The 15,535-nt window shown below is 37.8% G+C and overlaps 1 protein-coding gene and 1 long non-coding RNA gene across 4 annotated transcripts in view; one reads left to right on the top strand and one right to left on the bottom strand.

The window, feature by feature from the left end:
* The window catches only part of LOC107033899 (uncharacterized), a 144,379-nt gene extending 141,593 nt beyond the window's left edge, over positions 1 to 2,786 (bottom strand). Inside the window, exons 1-2 of one of the 2 annotated variants that reach the window (XR_012059137.1) lie at positions 2,661 to 2,786; positions 2,239 to 2,368 (exon numbers count right to left, since the gene is read on the bottom strand). This is a non-coding gene — a long non-coding RNA (uncharacterized lncRNA). The remainder of the gene's footprint in view (positions 1 to 2,238; positions 2,369 to 2,660) is intronic. The other variant, XR_012059138.1, reaches the window with a different exon arrangement.
* Positions 2,787 to 2,997: 211 nt separating this feature from the next.
* Positions 2,998 to 15,535, top strand: part of PPP1CB (protein phosphatase 1 catalytic subunit beta) — a 35,413-nt gene continuing 22,875 nt past the window's right edge. Inside the window, exons 1-2 of one of the 2 annotated variants that reach the window (XM_072937986.1) lie at positions 2,998 to 3,214; positions 3,429 to 3,568. In XM_072937986.1, the coding sequence (XP_072794087.1) occupies positions 3,517 to 3,568 (52 nt within the window). In that variant the 5' untranslated portion in view covers positions 2,998 to 3,214; positions 3,429 to 3,516. Of the gene's footprint in view, positions 3,280 to 3,428; positions 3,569 to 15,535 lie in introns of both variants that reach the window. The other variant, XM_072937985.1, reaches the window with a different exon arrangement.

Genomic DNA, 15,535 nt, shown 5'->3' with positions numbered 1-15,535 from the left:
AGTGTGCACTCACTCCAAGCAGTGAGAGTGGCACCGCCAAGCTTGTTCCCTGGGAACTAAACTATACTCAACATCTCAGTATCAAGCCACCTTAACTCTGAACTGTATCTGTAAGCATCTGTGCTTTAACTCAGTTTTTGTGCGTCTGTTAGCAAGATGCATCCTAGGGTAATTGCTTCTTTGCTTTATGTCATTTCAGCTTATGAAAGGTTTCATAGGAACGCTCTACTCTCAGATAGCAGGGGACATCCACTATATATGTATTATAAATAAAGACATCAAATATGCTTTTATTATAATTATAATATTACATATTATATATAAATATATAAATTACATACAAATATATATTCAAAAATTAGACAGGAAAGCAGTTAATCTATGGCTGGTGGAATTATAGGTGATTTTCTAATTTTTTCTTTGTTTTCCAATGTTCCTTCAATAAATACATTTCCTTCTGAAAAAGAAGGGGGGGGGCTACTTTAATGGCAACTCTGACCTGAACTGATAAGAGACAAAATGTAATCTTTATTTACCTTACATGACATGGATATTCATCTGATTTTCTCTTATAAAATTAATATTTCAGTTAGTAGTGAGCTGCCCCAGAAGTTGCTAGGGTGTTAAACAATATATAGTACATGCACTAGTCAAACTTCAAAATCTGAAGAAGTCTGAATCAGAATTCTTATATAAATTTTTGGAGGGAGATCCCACAGAAGTGTTGGCTAGGCCACCAGAGATACAGCTCTTTATTTTTCTGATAGCCTGTTCTTTCCCAGGAGTCTAAGGCACTAGAAAACCCGGTGCGGGTGGTGGTGAAGGGGCATCTTCACCTGCAGGCCGCAGCAGGCAGTACTCAGAACCATTCTCTAAGTCCTCTGACTCCCAGAACTCTGCTAAAACTGGCCTCATCCTACCCTACTCCATTTGTGGTGATTTCCTCTCAGATGCTCACGTTCTCTCCGTGAAATCCACTTTCCTTTGGGTGTCCCTTGTCCATTAAATATGTCTGCATGTGTTTGAACCCTAATTGTGGACAGGGTTCAAAGTCCTTTTTCGTAGGATTCACGGACCCCATGAAAGTTGGAGGATAAACAGACACTTGTTTAAGTGTTCTCAAGCATTCTGTTACTATTTAAGAGGCTCATGGAAGAGATTTGGGAAAGTGGCATCCAACTCCAGAAGCTGGTCTATTCAAGTCCCAGTTCCAGCTCAGCCAGAACACCTACTCCACCTGCTACTGATTGGTTGTAGTCTTCCTTGGTTGCTAGAAATTTTAGAATCATATTTGTGACCTATCCCTAGCGAACCAATAGGACCTTATACCATGCATTTTGCACATAAAACTGTTGGCTTTATCTTATCTTTTCCCACTCTCAGTTTTCTTTCATCCTATTTCGCTCTGCACTTATTTTTAATTTATCCTACCGTACGTATTTACGCAGTCTACCTTAAATCCCTTTTTCTGGAATAAAGCAAGGTGTAAATAAATGTCCTTTAACAAGAGTTTGATGCGGATCCATTTCTTCACCGCTAAAGGCCCCAAGATGAACAGGCAACAGTAAGAGTCTGTGAAAACTACTCCAGACAGGACCACCATTATAAACCTGTCACCTGTTCTATGTTCACCATCAATGCACAAACTAAATCCTGAAATGGAGAGAAAGCTAGGGGGAAAAGGCATGAGGAAATCCTATCTTTGTAAGTCATCTGAACTATGATAAAGCACTTGATTGGACAATGCTTTTTCCCCCCAAAACCTATGGTTTCTATTTTTGAAGTCCATGACATAGCACACACATATTTAAGCATCTCAATTCACATACACTGAAAGGGAGTGTATCACAACTGTTAAGAGTAGAGACTCTGGCATAGATGCTTAGATTTGAATCCCAGATCCTCCTCTTACTTGTGTGATTTGGGCTAGGTATTTAACCATTCTGTGCCTCAATAAATTCCATCTACAAAGTAGAGATAATAATAGTACCTACCTCATAGGGCTGGTGTGAGGATTAAATGAAATAGCACATGTTCTATAACATTCAAAACAGTGCCAGAGCACAAACAGGGATCACACAAATGTTAACTATTATTAGTGATATGTGAATGTGAGAAGTGCTGCTGCCTTGAGTTTGAGGCAGCATCTTGTTTTGAGTTTCTGGACAAACACCTGAAGAATGAGTGAAGACTTTTGGTCTGACCACCTCTGAGAACAGACCAAAAACTCTGGCTTACCTAGATCCTTTGCATGGCTACTCTTCCGCTTGCCTTTCTAGAAGTAGAATTATATAGTGGAAAGAAGAGGTGGGCCACCAACCTTCCTGAGTCTCCGGGTTTCTTTGTCCCTCTCTTCCACGCACCAGAGCTGAAAGCACAAAGGTTAAAGTGGGTTTACCCTGTAAGAGCTCACAGTCGAGTGCAGGAAATACACGCATAAACAATTACAAAGTAGGATGGTTAAGCAATATAATGAAGTTTTTTTTTTTTGGTCGTTAAAGCACTGTGGAAAAACAGTATCCACAGAATGGAAAGAGATGCAAGGTATGTGAAAGCGCTCTATAGAAGGAAGAGTAATAACCATGTGAAATATTATTATTACGGACCCTTCCAGGGCCCACTTGAATTTAATTTCATCCAGGGACACTTAGGCAACTAACCTTGTGGAACCTTAGGGTATAAATCCCTTTACTTGCAATGTCAAGTTTTCCAGCAGAGTAACCCCTTGTTGCTTCCCAAACGCGCAAACCCAGTTTCAAACATGGGTAATGCAGTCCACCTTTCCCGCTTAACAGAAACGAGGAATTGCTAGCAAAACCAGGGATTGAAACCAAGAAAAGAAAAGTGAGGTGGGAGGAGCACAACTACGGCTGCAGAGAGCCCGGGACCAAGCAGCTGGAAGCGGGAAGGTCAGCGCTGCCTACGCGCGCTCTGCGTAAAGGAGCTTCCCCAGCTCAGTAAACCCCGGGAGCCTCGGGGGCGCCTGCGCAGCTGCGGCGATTCGGCGCAGTGGAAGTGGCGAGGGAGAGCGACGCACCTGCGCGAAGGCGGCGGCGGGAGAACCGAGTCCAGTGCGATTGCGCTGGGGCCGGGGGAAGAGGGGGGGACCGCGAAGGAGTGCGCCGTGCGCCTGCGCGGAGGGCTGCGTGGCGCGGTGGCGGGGAAGGGCGGTGTGGAGTGAGTGGCGCTGCGGGTGGGGCCGTCGGCGGCGCTGGTGAGCTTTGCGGAGTTGGGCGGTGCCGAGGAGGAGGAGGTGGCGGCTGTGTCTGACGCGGCCCGGTTCGTGGGGGCTCCGCTCGTTTATTTATTTATTTATGTTGGGTGCCTCCGAGTGTGTGCGCGCTCCACTACTTGGTGGGGAGGGGTGGGGGGAGGGCTTGGGGGAAGGGGGAGTTGGAACCGGGGTCGAAACGCCGCGTGACTTGTAGGTGAGGGAACGCCGAGCGGTCGCCGCAGCCTCCGCCGCCGAGAAGCCCTTGTTCCCGCTGCCGGGAAGGAGCGTCTGGTGCCGACAAGATGGCGGACGGGGAGCTGAACGTGGACAGTCTCATCACCCGACTGCTGGAGGGTGAGTCGGGGCCCGGCCGGCCTCGGGGAGGGGTCGCGTCCCTCTGCCCTCTCTTCCCCTCCGCCGCCGGAGTCCTAGGGGACCCCCTTTCCCGCCCCGAGGCGCCTGCCGAGGAGTGGGCGAAGAAACTGGTGGGCCTGGGGGAGCGGCCTCAGGGAACACGGCCGGGCGAGGCAGGACGAGAGGGGCTGTCCTCGCGGGCGGGCAGTGCCCCCGCGGACCTTCAGGGACCCGCACGGCGGCGCGCGGGCCCGGGGGTTGCGAGGAGCCCCGGGGTGCTGGGTGACCCTTCCCAAGGAAGGTGCCAAGATGCGTGCTCCTGTGCATTGTACGCTGGTGGAACGTGTATTTCTCCTCTGTTCTCTTTGTGCCTTGCCCTTGGCTGCCTTCAGTTCTTGTTCCGGGAGGGAATTTTATTAAAAATTTTCTCCTTGAGACGATTCTTTGATCTCTTCAGCAATTTTACATGATGCTACAGGACGAACTTTATTTAAGGAGAAGATAACATTAGCGGGAGTTGAGTACCTCCCATTTGTTATTTAGCTTTAAAGAATAGTAAAACAAAAGTCTTTGATCGAGCTGAAATGCACACAAGAAATATGAAATATATAGACATGTTTGCTGAAGGTATTGATTATCAGATTTGAGAATTTTAACAGGTTTGAGCAGTTTTCGGAACAAACTTAGAAATGGTATATTGTAAAGCCATTCTTGTATGTAAGAGACATTTACAAGTCTTTGCAGCTTTTGAAGTTTTTGGGCCCTTCTGTTTTTAATTGGATAGTTTTGTTAGGGACGGGGATTGAGGGAAAGCGAAGAGATGGAGAGGCCGGGATATTATTCAAAGTCAGCCGCGGTCTTCTGCCAGTGAATCTCTTTACGCAAAAATTTGCGTCGTCACTAACTGCTTTTTGTGAGTGTATAGGAAAGAAATTAAGCCATTTTTCAAAATCTTAGAGTCCTCTGTCAGAAACTGTCGAAGGATTGCATATGTATTGTTACTTATTTTCAAATTTCCTGAAGATAATTGCTGCAGTGAAGCAGTATGTACTTAACGTTTGGAAAAATAATCACAGAAGATTGTATGATTGGGGGGCGGCGGGAAAGGCGCTAGTTCCTTTTTTAAACCAGTGTGTTGGTGTCTCATCAGTTCTGTGTGTACTAGTTGTGTAACAAACTACAGTGTTTTTGCTCCAGATGTTAAAGCCTTCCTTCAGTGTTAAGACTGAATACGAAGCAAAGTTTTACCAAGAACTCTTATTTGCCTTTTCTTTTACTATCAAGTTATTCCTGGGAGGCCCCCTGGTGCCTGTAGTCTGTGTTCACTATTTAAAGACTGGATTTTAACGGATGTGAACATCTTGCTAGTGAGACATTTGCTTTGGAAAAAAAAATTTTTTTTGTAATTATGCGTTGTTCTAAGAGGGAAATATAGCTGCTTTAAAATTTCAATGTCTTGTTGACTTTGGGGGATACTTATGACCACCACTAATTTTTATACATTTTAAACTTGGCTTGTAAATTTAAGTATGTAAAAATCTGATGCTGTATCTCAGCTTCTTCGATTTGTTTTCCGTATATTTACCTATTTATATACTTTATAGGCATAAAACAGTAGAGGTATCTGTTTTAAAATGTTTGATATGGGACCTTTAAAGTCAGATATATCTTTTTATGCTTATAGATAATTAAGAGACTGCACTGGTGGATTGTTTGAGGTTATTGGGGAAAAGATGCCAGGGGGAAAATAGGCAGTGATTCTATTTGTTTCTGTGAATTCAAATTACATAAGGGCTCTGTTCTGGTTTGGTTGATCTTTTTCTTTCATTTTCTTTTCTTCTTCTTTTTTTTTTTTTTTTTTTTTTTTTTTTTTTTTGGTGAGAATTCTAGCCCAGACATTTTCCCCTTTTAAATTAGCAGAAATTTATTGACCTGCTTTGTGCTAGTCACCAGGAATCGAAAGGTAAGACTCAGTCTCTTCATTCAAGGAACTCCCAATCTGAACAAGTGATTTTCAGGCCTTTTCAGCCTGCTCTCTGTCAGTAAAGTGTATCATTACTTGCTTCTTAGTCCTGGGAAGTATATTTAGTTTTGACAGTGTCTCCTTGGGATTCTTAAATTCTCAAGGCTCCTCTTCTCCTTCCAACCTTTCCAAAATCTAGACTTGTTCAAAGACATCCAAAACAGACTTGGATTTTCTAATAAGTAATTATTTTTTGTCTTAAATTTTTGTCTGCCTTGATTTTTAGTGATGTTACATGCTAATTAAATTAACTCAAATTAAAGTAAAGCTGCCTAGCAGAATAGCTACAGTTATTGGGGCTTGTTTGTTTGTTTGTTGTTGTTGTTTAGGTATTAAATAAACGTGCAAGTTAAAATTTGGCCTGAATTTCTTTACATCAGGAGGGAAATCAGCAGGACTTGATCTCAATTTAAAAAGTTGATTGTAGTTCCACAACATTTTCTTGATTCTTTTTTATTACATCAGATTACTAATTAGCTGTAACACTTCTAGTAGTTTTGTGAGTTGCTTTGTGTTTTCCTTTTTCAGGTGGGCAAATCATGTAAATTTTCAAAGCACCTTTTACATTTAATTTTTTGTTTTTGTTTAATGCAAAGCAGTATACTAATTTATTGTTTGGATAGTGCATATTCCTCCGGTGTATTTTCTTGGGTTAAGTTTTACTTAACCGCAGATCAAAGATCTTTACCACTCTATCCTCTGTAGTGACCCCATTACCACATTCGTGTGACCTATAGTGCTTTTGAGTGATTGTTTAAACTGAAGCTAGTTCTTGAGTATCCTGGAAAATCCAGTAAAAGCTTTTTACTCTGATCAGTGGCTCCAAAAGGAGTTAAAGTGGAAGTGGGAGTATAGCAGAATCACCTGGGGAACTTTATTCAAACTACAAATACTGAGTTTACTTTGGAAGAAGTGAAATAGAATGAGTAGAATATGCCTGTTTGGGAAGAGGAAGAGCAGTTGTGGAAAACTGCTTCCCGATGGTTAAGATAGTGCTAGCTCTGTTCCCAACCACAGACTTCAAGTGTTTAAAAACTGGACAGTATCAGTTGATGATAACTAATGTATGCCTATTATATATATATTACATATATCTCATATTTGATTATATAATATCATTATTTATATCATATATACATTTAAAACTGTGAGTGGGTTTTGCTTTTTTTTCTGATTATAAAAGTAAGCATTCTTACTGTAGAAAACTTGTGAAACAGTGAGGAATTAAAACCCAAGTCCCCCTCTTAATTCCACGATCTGGAGATAACTTGTTGAAATTTTGATGCATTTTTGTTCATGTTCTTTATATCATTAGAATATTGTTTATATAGCCTTATGAGTTAACGTCTCAAGTATTTCAAGAACATTTTTCCTTGTCATTGAAGTGTATTCTGAAATACTTCAAATGCTGTTTGCTGTATGATAAAAAAAGAAAGTATTTTTTTAAAATTTTTTTTATTTTGCCACAAAGCTAAGCTTGAATATTACAAGATGAATTGTAGAATATTAGCACAATATTAGTAGCCTATTAGTATAAACTTAACGTGGCAGAATATGATTGTGTTTATATTTTTGGCCCACTAATAGCTTTATGAAAATCTTGGGGCGTGAGTGTTTTTGTTTTGTGTTTTTAATCCATTTTTCATTTAATCTCAATCTGTCAGATGTCTCAGCTTGTGGAACTGCTGTGATCATCTAGTGTATATCTCCCCTTTGCTTTCTTGTGGATCATGTACTGTTAACATTTTAGTTACACTGACTAAGCAGATGGGAAGTTCCTCTTCTGTGTCCTTTTGAAGGTTAAAAAAGGAATAGATTTGAAAAATAAAATAGATTAATGAAATCACATTAAAGCATCCCTTTTTAATAACAGTTTTATTGAGATGTAATTCAGGTACCATACAATTTCACCTATTTGAAGCGTAAAATTCAGTGGTTTTTAGTATACTCACAAAGTTGTGTAGTCACCAGTCATCACAATAAACTTTCGAACGTTTTTACCACCACCACCACCCTCAAACACAGCACTATTCCCATTAGCTGACATTTCCCTTTTCCCTTCATTCCTCCACCTCCCCACCCCCCAGGAACAGGCTACCCGAATCTATTTTCTGTCTGTGGATTTTGCCTATTCTGGACATTTCATGTGAATGAAATCATACATCGTGGTCTCTTGTGATTGGCTTCTTTTAATGTTTTTTTTTAAATAAGCTTTGTTCATTTATAGCAATTTCAGGTTCACAACAGAATTGAGCAGAAAATACAGAGAGTTCACTCATAGCCCTCCTCACCCACCTTTTAATGTTTTTAAAGTTCATCCATGTTGTAGCATGTGTCAGTACTTCATCCCTGTTATGGCTGAATAATATTTTGTTATGAATATACCACATTTTATTTATCCATTTGTCACTTGATGGACATTTGAGTTGTTTCTCCTTTTTGGCTATTGCGAATAATGCTCCTATGAATGTTCATGTCCAGTGTTTGTGTGGGCATATGTTTTCATTTCCCTTGAGTATATATAGCTGGGGGTGGAATTGCTAGGTCAAATGGTGACTCTATATTTAACCTTTTGAGGAACTGCCAGACTGTTTAAAGCCTCTTTTCTGATTAAATTGTTTAATTGTGACCCAGCAGTCTAAAGGTTAGGCAGTTTGAAGGAAGTGCTAGTTGATCTTGGCAACCTCAACTTTTGCAGGGAAAGTGTTGTGTGTAGACCCAAGGCCAGGTCTGTTAGAAAAGAGCAGGTTGGGGAATAAGAAAGATCGTCTGGGAGATACGTTCTCTTTTTTGCTTCTTTTTAGATGAGAAACTAGAAAAGGCATGAAGATGGTACATTGTTTAACTGACTCAGAAATTAGGTTGGTTGCGTGCTTGGTTTTTCTGTCAGTTCCACTAGGTAAGGGAAACGGACCATTTGAAGAAGTAGTCCAGTGTTATTTGAAAACAGAGCTGGAGCTTTTTTGGTAATTGTCTAAATCCAAGATTAGGATTCATTGGGATTTAGAAATCTATTTACATTTGAGCCTAAAGACAAGGCTTTATTAAGATTTAGGATTTATGAGAAGATAGTAGATTTTATCCAGTAGGGTTTTTTCTCTTACGTCTTATCCACATTTACCATTGAACAAAGTATCCATTCCAATTGCATACATTGTCAAATAACTCTTAACTGGTAAGATAATGCAGGTGTATAAGAGCGTCAAGATATTTAGAAATTAAAATCTCAGTTTCTGAAACAAAGATTATCCTCGAGATCTTGGGCTATAGGGATACAAGAAGAAATGGTCTGTAAATGTCAGTTGGCTTAGCAGTGGTGTGGTGGTGGAGGATTGGAATTCCCAGTTGAATCTTCTAGGGTTTAATTTTGAGTGGATACAAATTTATACCCTCAGGCAGCAATCACTCCTCTAGCAGCTGTAAATAACCATTTCAAGGCTTATTCTTTTGGAAAAATAGAAGATCAGTGAAGATCGGAAGCAGAAAGATCAAGTTTACAACTTTTTTTATACACCCTCCACTCTCCGCTAAGATTGACTTTGAAGTCTTGCTTATTGGTAGGTGAAATGTAATTTATTTTTACACCTCATTCTTGAAATATACTATACCTCAGATTTTCCGTCTGTTAGATAAAATGAAAACACTTTAGTAGAAATTAAGTCGTTATTCCACAATTAGAGGTAGAGGACTAAAAATGCAGAAACTCATTCTGAAGTTAAATAAGAATAAATAACAGTAGCCAGTTGTTTTCCTGGCTTAATGCAGAAATTCAGCTCCTAGTGTAGGTTGGTACTTGCAATGCAGTAGGAAAAGTAGTAAAAGGACAGTGGCAGTTGTCCTTTATCAGCAGTTATTATTGCTCTTTTTATTTTAAATAGTAAACTGAGAAGGAAACTTTACAGGTACTTGTAGGTTCGTCTGTGTTATTTGAATATTTATCAAATAATTGAGCTAAAGAAGTGAAAGAAAATAACCAGGCTTCCGAGTAAAAATGAGAGATCTAAATTATATAATGACAAAAAAGGAATATATTTTATGAACATCAGACCCTAACTGCAGTAGTTATGTGAAACCTCTATGATAATCAGATGTACACTCAATTAAGTGTTTACCCAAGGTGCATCAGTAAGTATTGATGTAGTGGGAGGCCATGTATACACTGGTTAGGGTACAGGGTCTGCATGTATTTTAATTTCAGCTCTGCCCCAGTTTCTAATGCATTTTGGAGATGATAATAATAAATATCTGCTTAATAACGTATCTGTAAAGATTAAGCTGGTAAAGGACTTGAACAAAATAAAAGCTCAGAAAATGTTAGCTGTTACTGTTATTGTTTAGGATAAACCTGAGCTGAGTTAAGGTTACAGAGGGCTGCTTACGCTACTGAGCTCTGGATTCTCCCCATAGTAATTTTTGGGAAGGCTATTCCTTGTGAGGATCTAACAGATGTGCCCTCCACATTGTGTTATTTCATACAACCACTGTATGTTGTATGTATGTATACATAAAACATTTCTTTCCTATTCCCATTATCCAGAGTTCATAATCTGATTTGACATACTGGTGTTGGTGCTGAGGGGGAGCAATATTCCTAGGGAGAATAAAATCATGAAAGGTCGTTTAAGGGGATTTGGTTATTAGCTTTCTTTTGGCTAGGGACTAGAGAGTCATGGACTTAAAACTTTTTTAATCTTGGGATTACTATATACTCATGAAAAGAATTGAGGACAAGAACTTTTATTTATGTGAGTTATTTATCAGTACTTTGTTAGAAATTTAAACTGAGAGTTTAAAAATATTCTTTAATTCTTGTAAAATAGCAATAATTATTCATTTTAGCATTAATAGTGTTTGTTTTCTAAAGCAAAAAAATTAATGATAAGCACATCTCTTTAATGCTTGGTTTTATAGATAACAGTGGAATTCTCATATCTGCTTTGCCTCAGTTTGTTCTGATACATTGTTTTAGTTGAAGTATATGAAGAAAATCTGTACTTTTGCAGTGTAGTTGGAAAAGGAAGGAGTATTTTAATAGCCTTTTTAGATAATGATGGATAGTCTTTAATATTATACCAGAAATTGACAAGTGGTTAGTTGTAACGTAGAATCTGAAATACTGTTCTCTTACACTAAAGTCCATTAATCTATGTTGCATTTTAAATGAATCTTACAAACGGTTTTGTAACATGGGTTGGTCATTTTGAAAATACTGATTAAGCTGAGTTAATGTAGATGTTCAAATGCTGACACATTTTATACAACATCAAAAAAGTCCCATTTTTTAATATTACAACAAGGGATCAGAAGAGTCCTTAAGTATGAAGAAGCTGTCAAATTCATGGTGCTGGATGCAAGGTTTCCACAACTTTAATTTTCGCTAGCAACAAATACTGTCAGTTGTTTTCTTTGAAATAACAGTCTTTGTTCATTTTCAAGACTATCTGTTAAGTATCTTAAGTGTGAATAACCAGAGTTTGTCAGTTGTGCTTTCCAGTAAAAAAGATGTTCTGTGAAAAAAAGTAGCTAGATCAGCTTGAAACTAAAAGTCATACAAATGCTTTTCTTAAAGACAACCATTGTACTTTGATATGCAACAGAAATGCTTCATGGGTATTTTCCTTTTCATTATGCAGAATATTAAAAAGATGTATACTGATGGTGGAGATTTAATAAAATTGATTGCTTTTATTGCTTTTATCAGGGGCATTTTTAAGTAAAACCGGACCTTTTACATTTTTTTATTGAAGTATAGTTGATTTACAATGTTGTGTTAGTTTCTGGTGTATAACATAGTGATTTAAATATACAAATATATATTCTTTTTCATTTTTTATTATAGGTTATTATAAGAATTGAATAACTCCCTGTGCTGTAAAGTAGGACCTTATTTACCTGTTTTATATATAGTAGTATGTATCTGCTAATCTCAAACTCCTAATTTATCCCTCCCCTACCTTCCTGTTTGGTAAGCACAAGTTTGTTTTCCTATGCCTGTGAGTCTATTTCGGTTTTGTAAATAAGTTCATTTGAATCATTTTTTTAGACTCCACATGTAAGTGATATCGTATGATACTTGTGTTTCTCTGTCTGACTTACTTCACTTAGTATGATCATCTCTAGGTCCATCCATGTTGCTGCAAATGTCATTGTTTCATTCTTTTTTTTATGGCTGAGTAGTATTCTGTTGTGTATGTACACACAGCATGTCTTTATCCAGTCATCTGTTGATGGACAATTAGGTTGCTTCCATGGCTTTGCTATTGAAAATAGTGCTGCTATGAACATTGGGATGCATGTATCTTTTCAAATTAGAGTTTTCTCTGGGTATATGCCCAGGAGTGGGATTACTGATGATATGGTACCTCTATTTTCAGTTTTTTAAGGAATCTCCATACTGTTTTCCATAGTGTGCTGCACTAAATTGCATTCTCACCAACACTGTAAGAGGGTTCCCTTTCTCCGCACCCTCCGAAACTGGACCTTTCTTGTTTCACTGTAAGTGCGTGGCAGATTGGTGCCTCTGACTTGGTTTCTGCTGAGGTGCTGGCAGTTTTACCCACCACCATGCAGATGTCAACACAATGAATAGGAGGATCACACTCTGAGAACTGTTGGGCTAGGGCACTCCTTTTTCCATTCCTGAGATGTCTGGCCATCCCCTGTGTGTGTTTTTTGTTTGTTTTAACTTTTTTTTTAAATTAAGTTATAGTCATTTCACAATGTTGTGTCAAATTCCAGTGTAGAGCACAGTTTTTCAGTTATACATGAACATACATATATTCATTGTCACATTTTTTTCACTGTGAGCTACCACAAGATCTTGTATATATTTCCCTGTGCTATACAGTATAATCTTGTTTATCTTTTCTACATTTTGAAATCCCAGTCTGTCCCTTCCCACCCCCCGCCTCCCCATATCTGTTAAATTTCTTCTTTACTCTTTTTTCATTATTTATTTGTTTGCTAGTGTACCTGGAATATTTTTTTTTTAACTTATGACAATTCACAGACCCCTTTGAGAGTTCATGAAAGCCCTGGGCCTTCTCAGAAAAATATACATGTTCATGTGCATACACAATATTATTTTATTATCGTTTGGTTTATTATACAGAGCTCCTGGAGGCCATCTATAGGCTCTGAAGTCACATTAATTATTCCTGTCAGGCAGACTTAAGACAAATTGAAGTTATGGCAGTTGCCTAATTCTTTCATTTAAAACCAAGATTTCACATTCTAGCCAGTTACAAAAATGTTACTTTTTTTTCCTTTTTGTGACTTAAAGTAGATTTATACTAAATATGAAGAAAATGCCATTTCAACATAGAGAAAAAATTTAGGACATCTAGATTTAAGTTAATTTTGCTGTTGATTAGTTTATAACCTTGAGTGAATCTTTTTGGTAGGGTAGAAATTAAAATATTAAAGGTCAGTGAAAATTACTAAGATATTATGAGGCAAATATAATACTGGAATTATATTTTCTTAGCATTCTTTCTGTTTTACAAAGGCAGTTATTAGTAAGAACTTCCTGGAGAAAATAACAGATGGTTATTGAAAGGTAAGATATATACACACAAAACACATAAAGACGTATCACACCATTTGTAATTTAAAAGACAGAACTGCATTGAAAAAGTTTTTATGTGACAATTAAATTTGAAATATAATGCTTGAGTATAATTTTTTATAATCATGAGAAGAGGAGACTTCTTTGGGGGAGGAGATAACATTTTGCTTAATTGAGATTCAGAGGCATTGTTTTGTATCAAAATCAGAAAATGTTCATCTGTTAATGCTGGTCTGAAATGAGAGTTTTGAATTTCATCTTGGAAACTGTCATTTACAGCAGATAGGTAGGTACTGCCAGGACTAATGTCAATCCACAAGCATATGATTTTAGTTAAGTGATTTTAGTCATCACTTGGAAGGTATTTAGAGAATTTTATTAGTCTTCTCTTGATATTTGCCTTTTAGCATGTCATTACATTACTCCATGAGAGGTTAGGTGGCAGCTCCTCAACTGCACAGTTAAGTGGATTGTGATGTATTTTGCACTAGCATTGAAGTTTGAAGAATGCTGTTGGAACTGTGGTTTTGAGCTTGGAAAATAATATCCAGTGCAAATCTGTGAGGGAATGAAGATCTCACTGCACTTGTTTTAACTTTTGACAGCACTGGAACTGTATAAAGCAACCTGATATTTGCTTGTGATTCAAGCAACATTAGTTGTTAAAGTGACTTAGTACAGTATACGTTTTACACATAAGCATTTTTTTTTGCATTTTAATTTTAGGTTGAATTATTAAGAAACATCAGATTTGCAGCAAAATATAATTTATAAAACCTACTCAGTGTTTAATAGTAGTGATAGAAGGTGATTCTTCTCATTCAGAAAAATTTCAGTATTAGCCCTGAGGTCAAAAAAATCATGATAAAACCTTATCACTACTAAACCACTGAATTGCTAAGTTCATGAGAGCTAATGAAGTGGATCATTAATACCACTAGTTCAGTAATATGATAGATTAAAATATTTTTCCACTGCTACTATTTGCACCATAAACTTTAAACACCTTAAATTTTCACAAGCTTTGTAAAATTGTCCAGTGAAGTCTTTTCCTGCTTCAAGCATATTTTTACTTCCAGTCAGTGTTTTCTTTTCCTTTCCTTAGCTGCTTTGGAAATTTTCTTGCCTGTGTTCATTCCACACAGACTATTCGAGTCACTAACTTTTCAGTCACTTCACATTCAGTATTGTCTCCTCAAGTAAACAACAACAAAGTGTTGGTAATACCTGTGAACTCATCAAGAGTTGAGGAAAACAGCTCAGAATCATTTATTTCGTTTTTTTTAATTGATTATTGATGTTGTTTCCAATATCCTCAACTCTTCAAGAACTGTTTTTACAGAAAGATTAGTAAATACATTATTGTCTCAAGACATATTTCTTTGGCTTTCCCAAACATGATTTGATTAACTCTCCATTAATAAATGGCTTTCCTTGCTTGCCAACACATAAACCAGTTGGAAACTTACTCTTTGCAGCCTCATTTTTATTTTTGTGAAGAAATTCTGCTGTGATGAGATTCCATTTAAAGTTTTAGAAATTTTTTTCGATTTTTACTTTCCTATGAGTTGGAATGTTGTGATGAGTGCTTAGTTTGGTAATGTGGACATATGTTGTATTCTTTTAGCACAGCTATAACATCATAAATACAGTGCCTAGTCATCAAATTCAGTAACAAAATAATCCACACTCCACTATGCCTTAGATGTTCACATTCCACTTTTCTTCCTTTGACATGATGAGTATGCACTGGTAATGAAAGTAAAATAAAATGTTGCACACAGCAGTAGACATTCAAGACACTCTCATGTTATAACTGCACCCCCGCAATTTCTATCACCCTGGGAAGCAGTGCAAAGCCATGAGGGTGCCCCTTGTGATCTCTGTTGCAACTACTCAACTCTGCCATTGTATCGCAGAAGTACCCATAGATAATACATAAATGAATAAATGTGGTTATGTTCCAATAAAACTATTTGTGGACACTAACACATTTGAATTTCATATAATACTGTTCTTCTCCCACTTCCTCCCCCCAGCTGTTTTTAAAAGTATAAAAATTACTGTTAACACACAAGAACAGGATTGAACCAAATTTGACCCTCAGGCCTTAGTGTTTTCCCCCTTTTCTGATGTAAACATGATTGTGCAGAAAGATTTCCTTATCAGGGGTCAGGAGACCTTGATGCTTCCACCTAAGTTGCATGACTGATTTACTCAGATAACATGGGGTATGGGTTCCTAGTGTCTAGGCCTTGGCAAGATATTCCTCAAAATACTTCATATAATTTGAATTTCTGGTGTGTACCAGTAATCATATTTTATATGCTCCTGTTTTTACTTGAGCAGCTATTCCGTTGTTGAAGAGCAACCAACA

The sequence above is a fragment of the Vicugna pacos genome, chromosome 15 (genome assembly GCF_048564905.1).
Source record: "Vicugna pacos chromosome 15, VicPac4, whole genome shotgun sequence".
Classification (NCBI taxonomy): domain Eukaryota; kingdom Metazoa; phylum Chordata; class Mammalia; order Artiodactyla; family Camelidae; genus Vicugna; species Vicugna pacos.
This window is presented reverse-complemented; position numbering and strand designations above follow the sequence as displayed.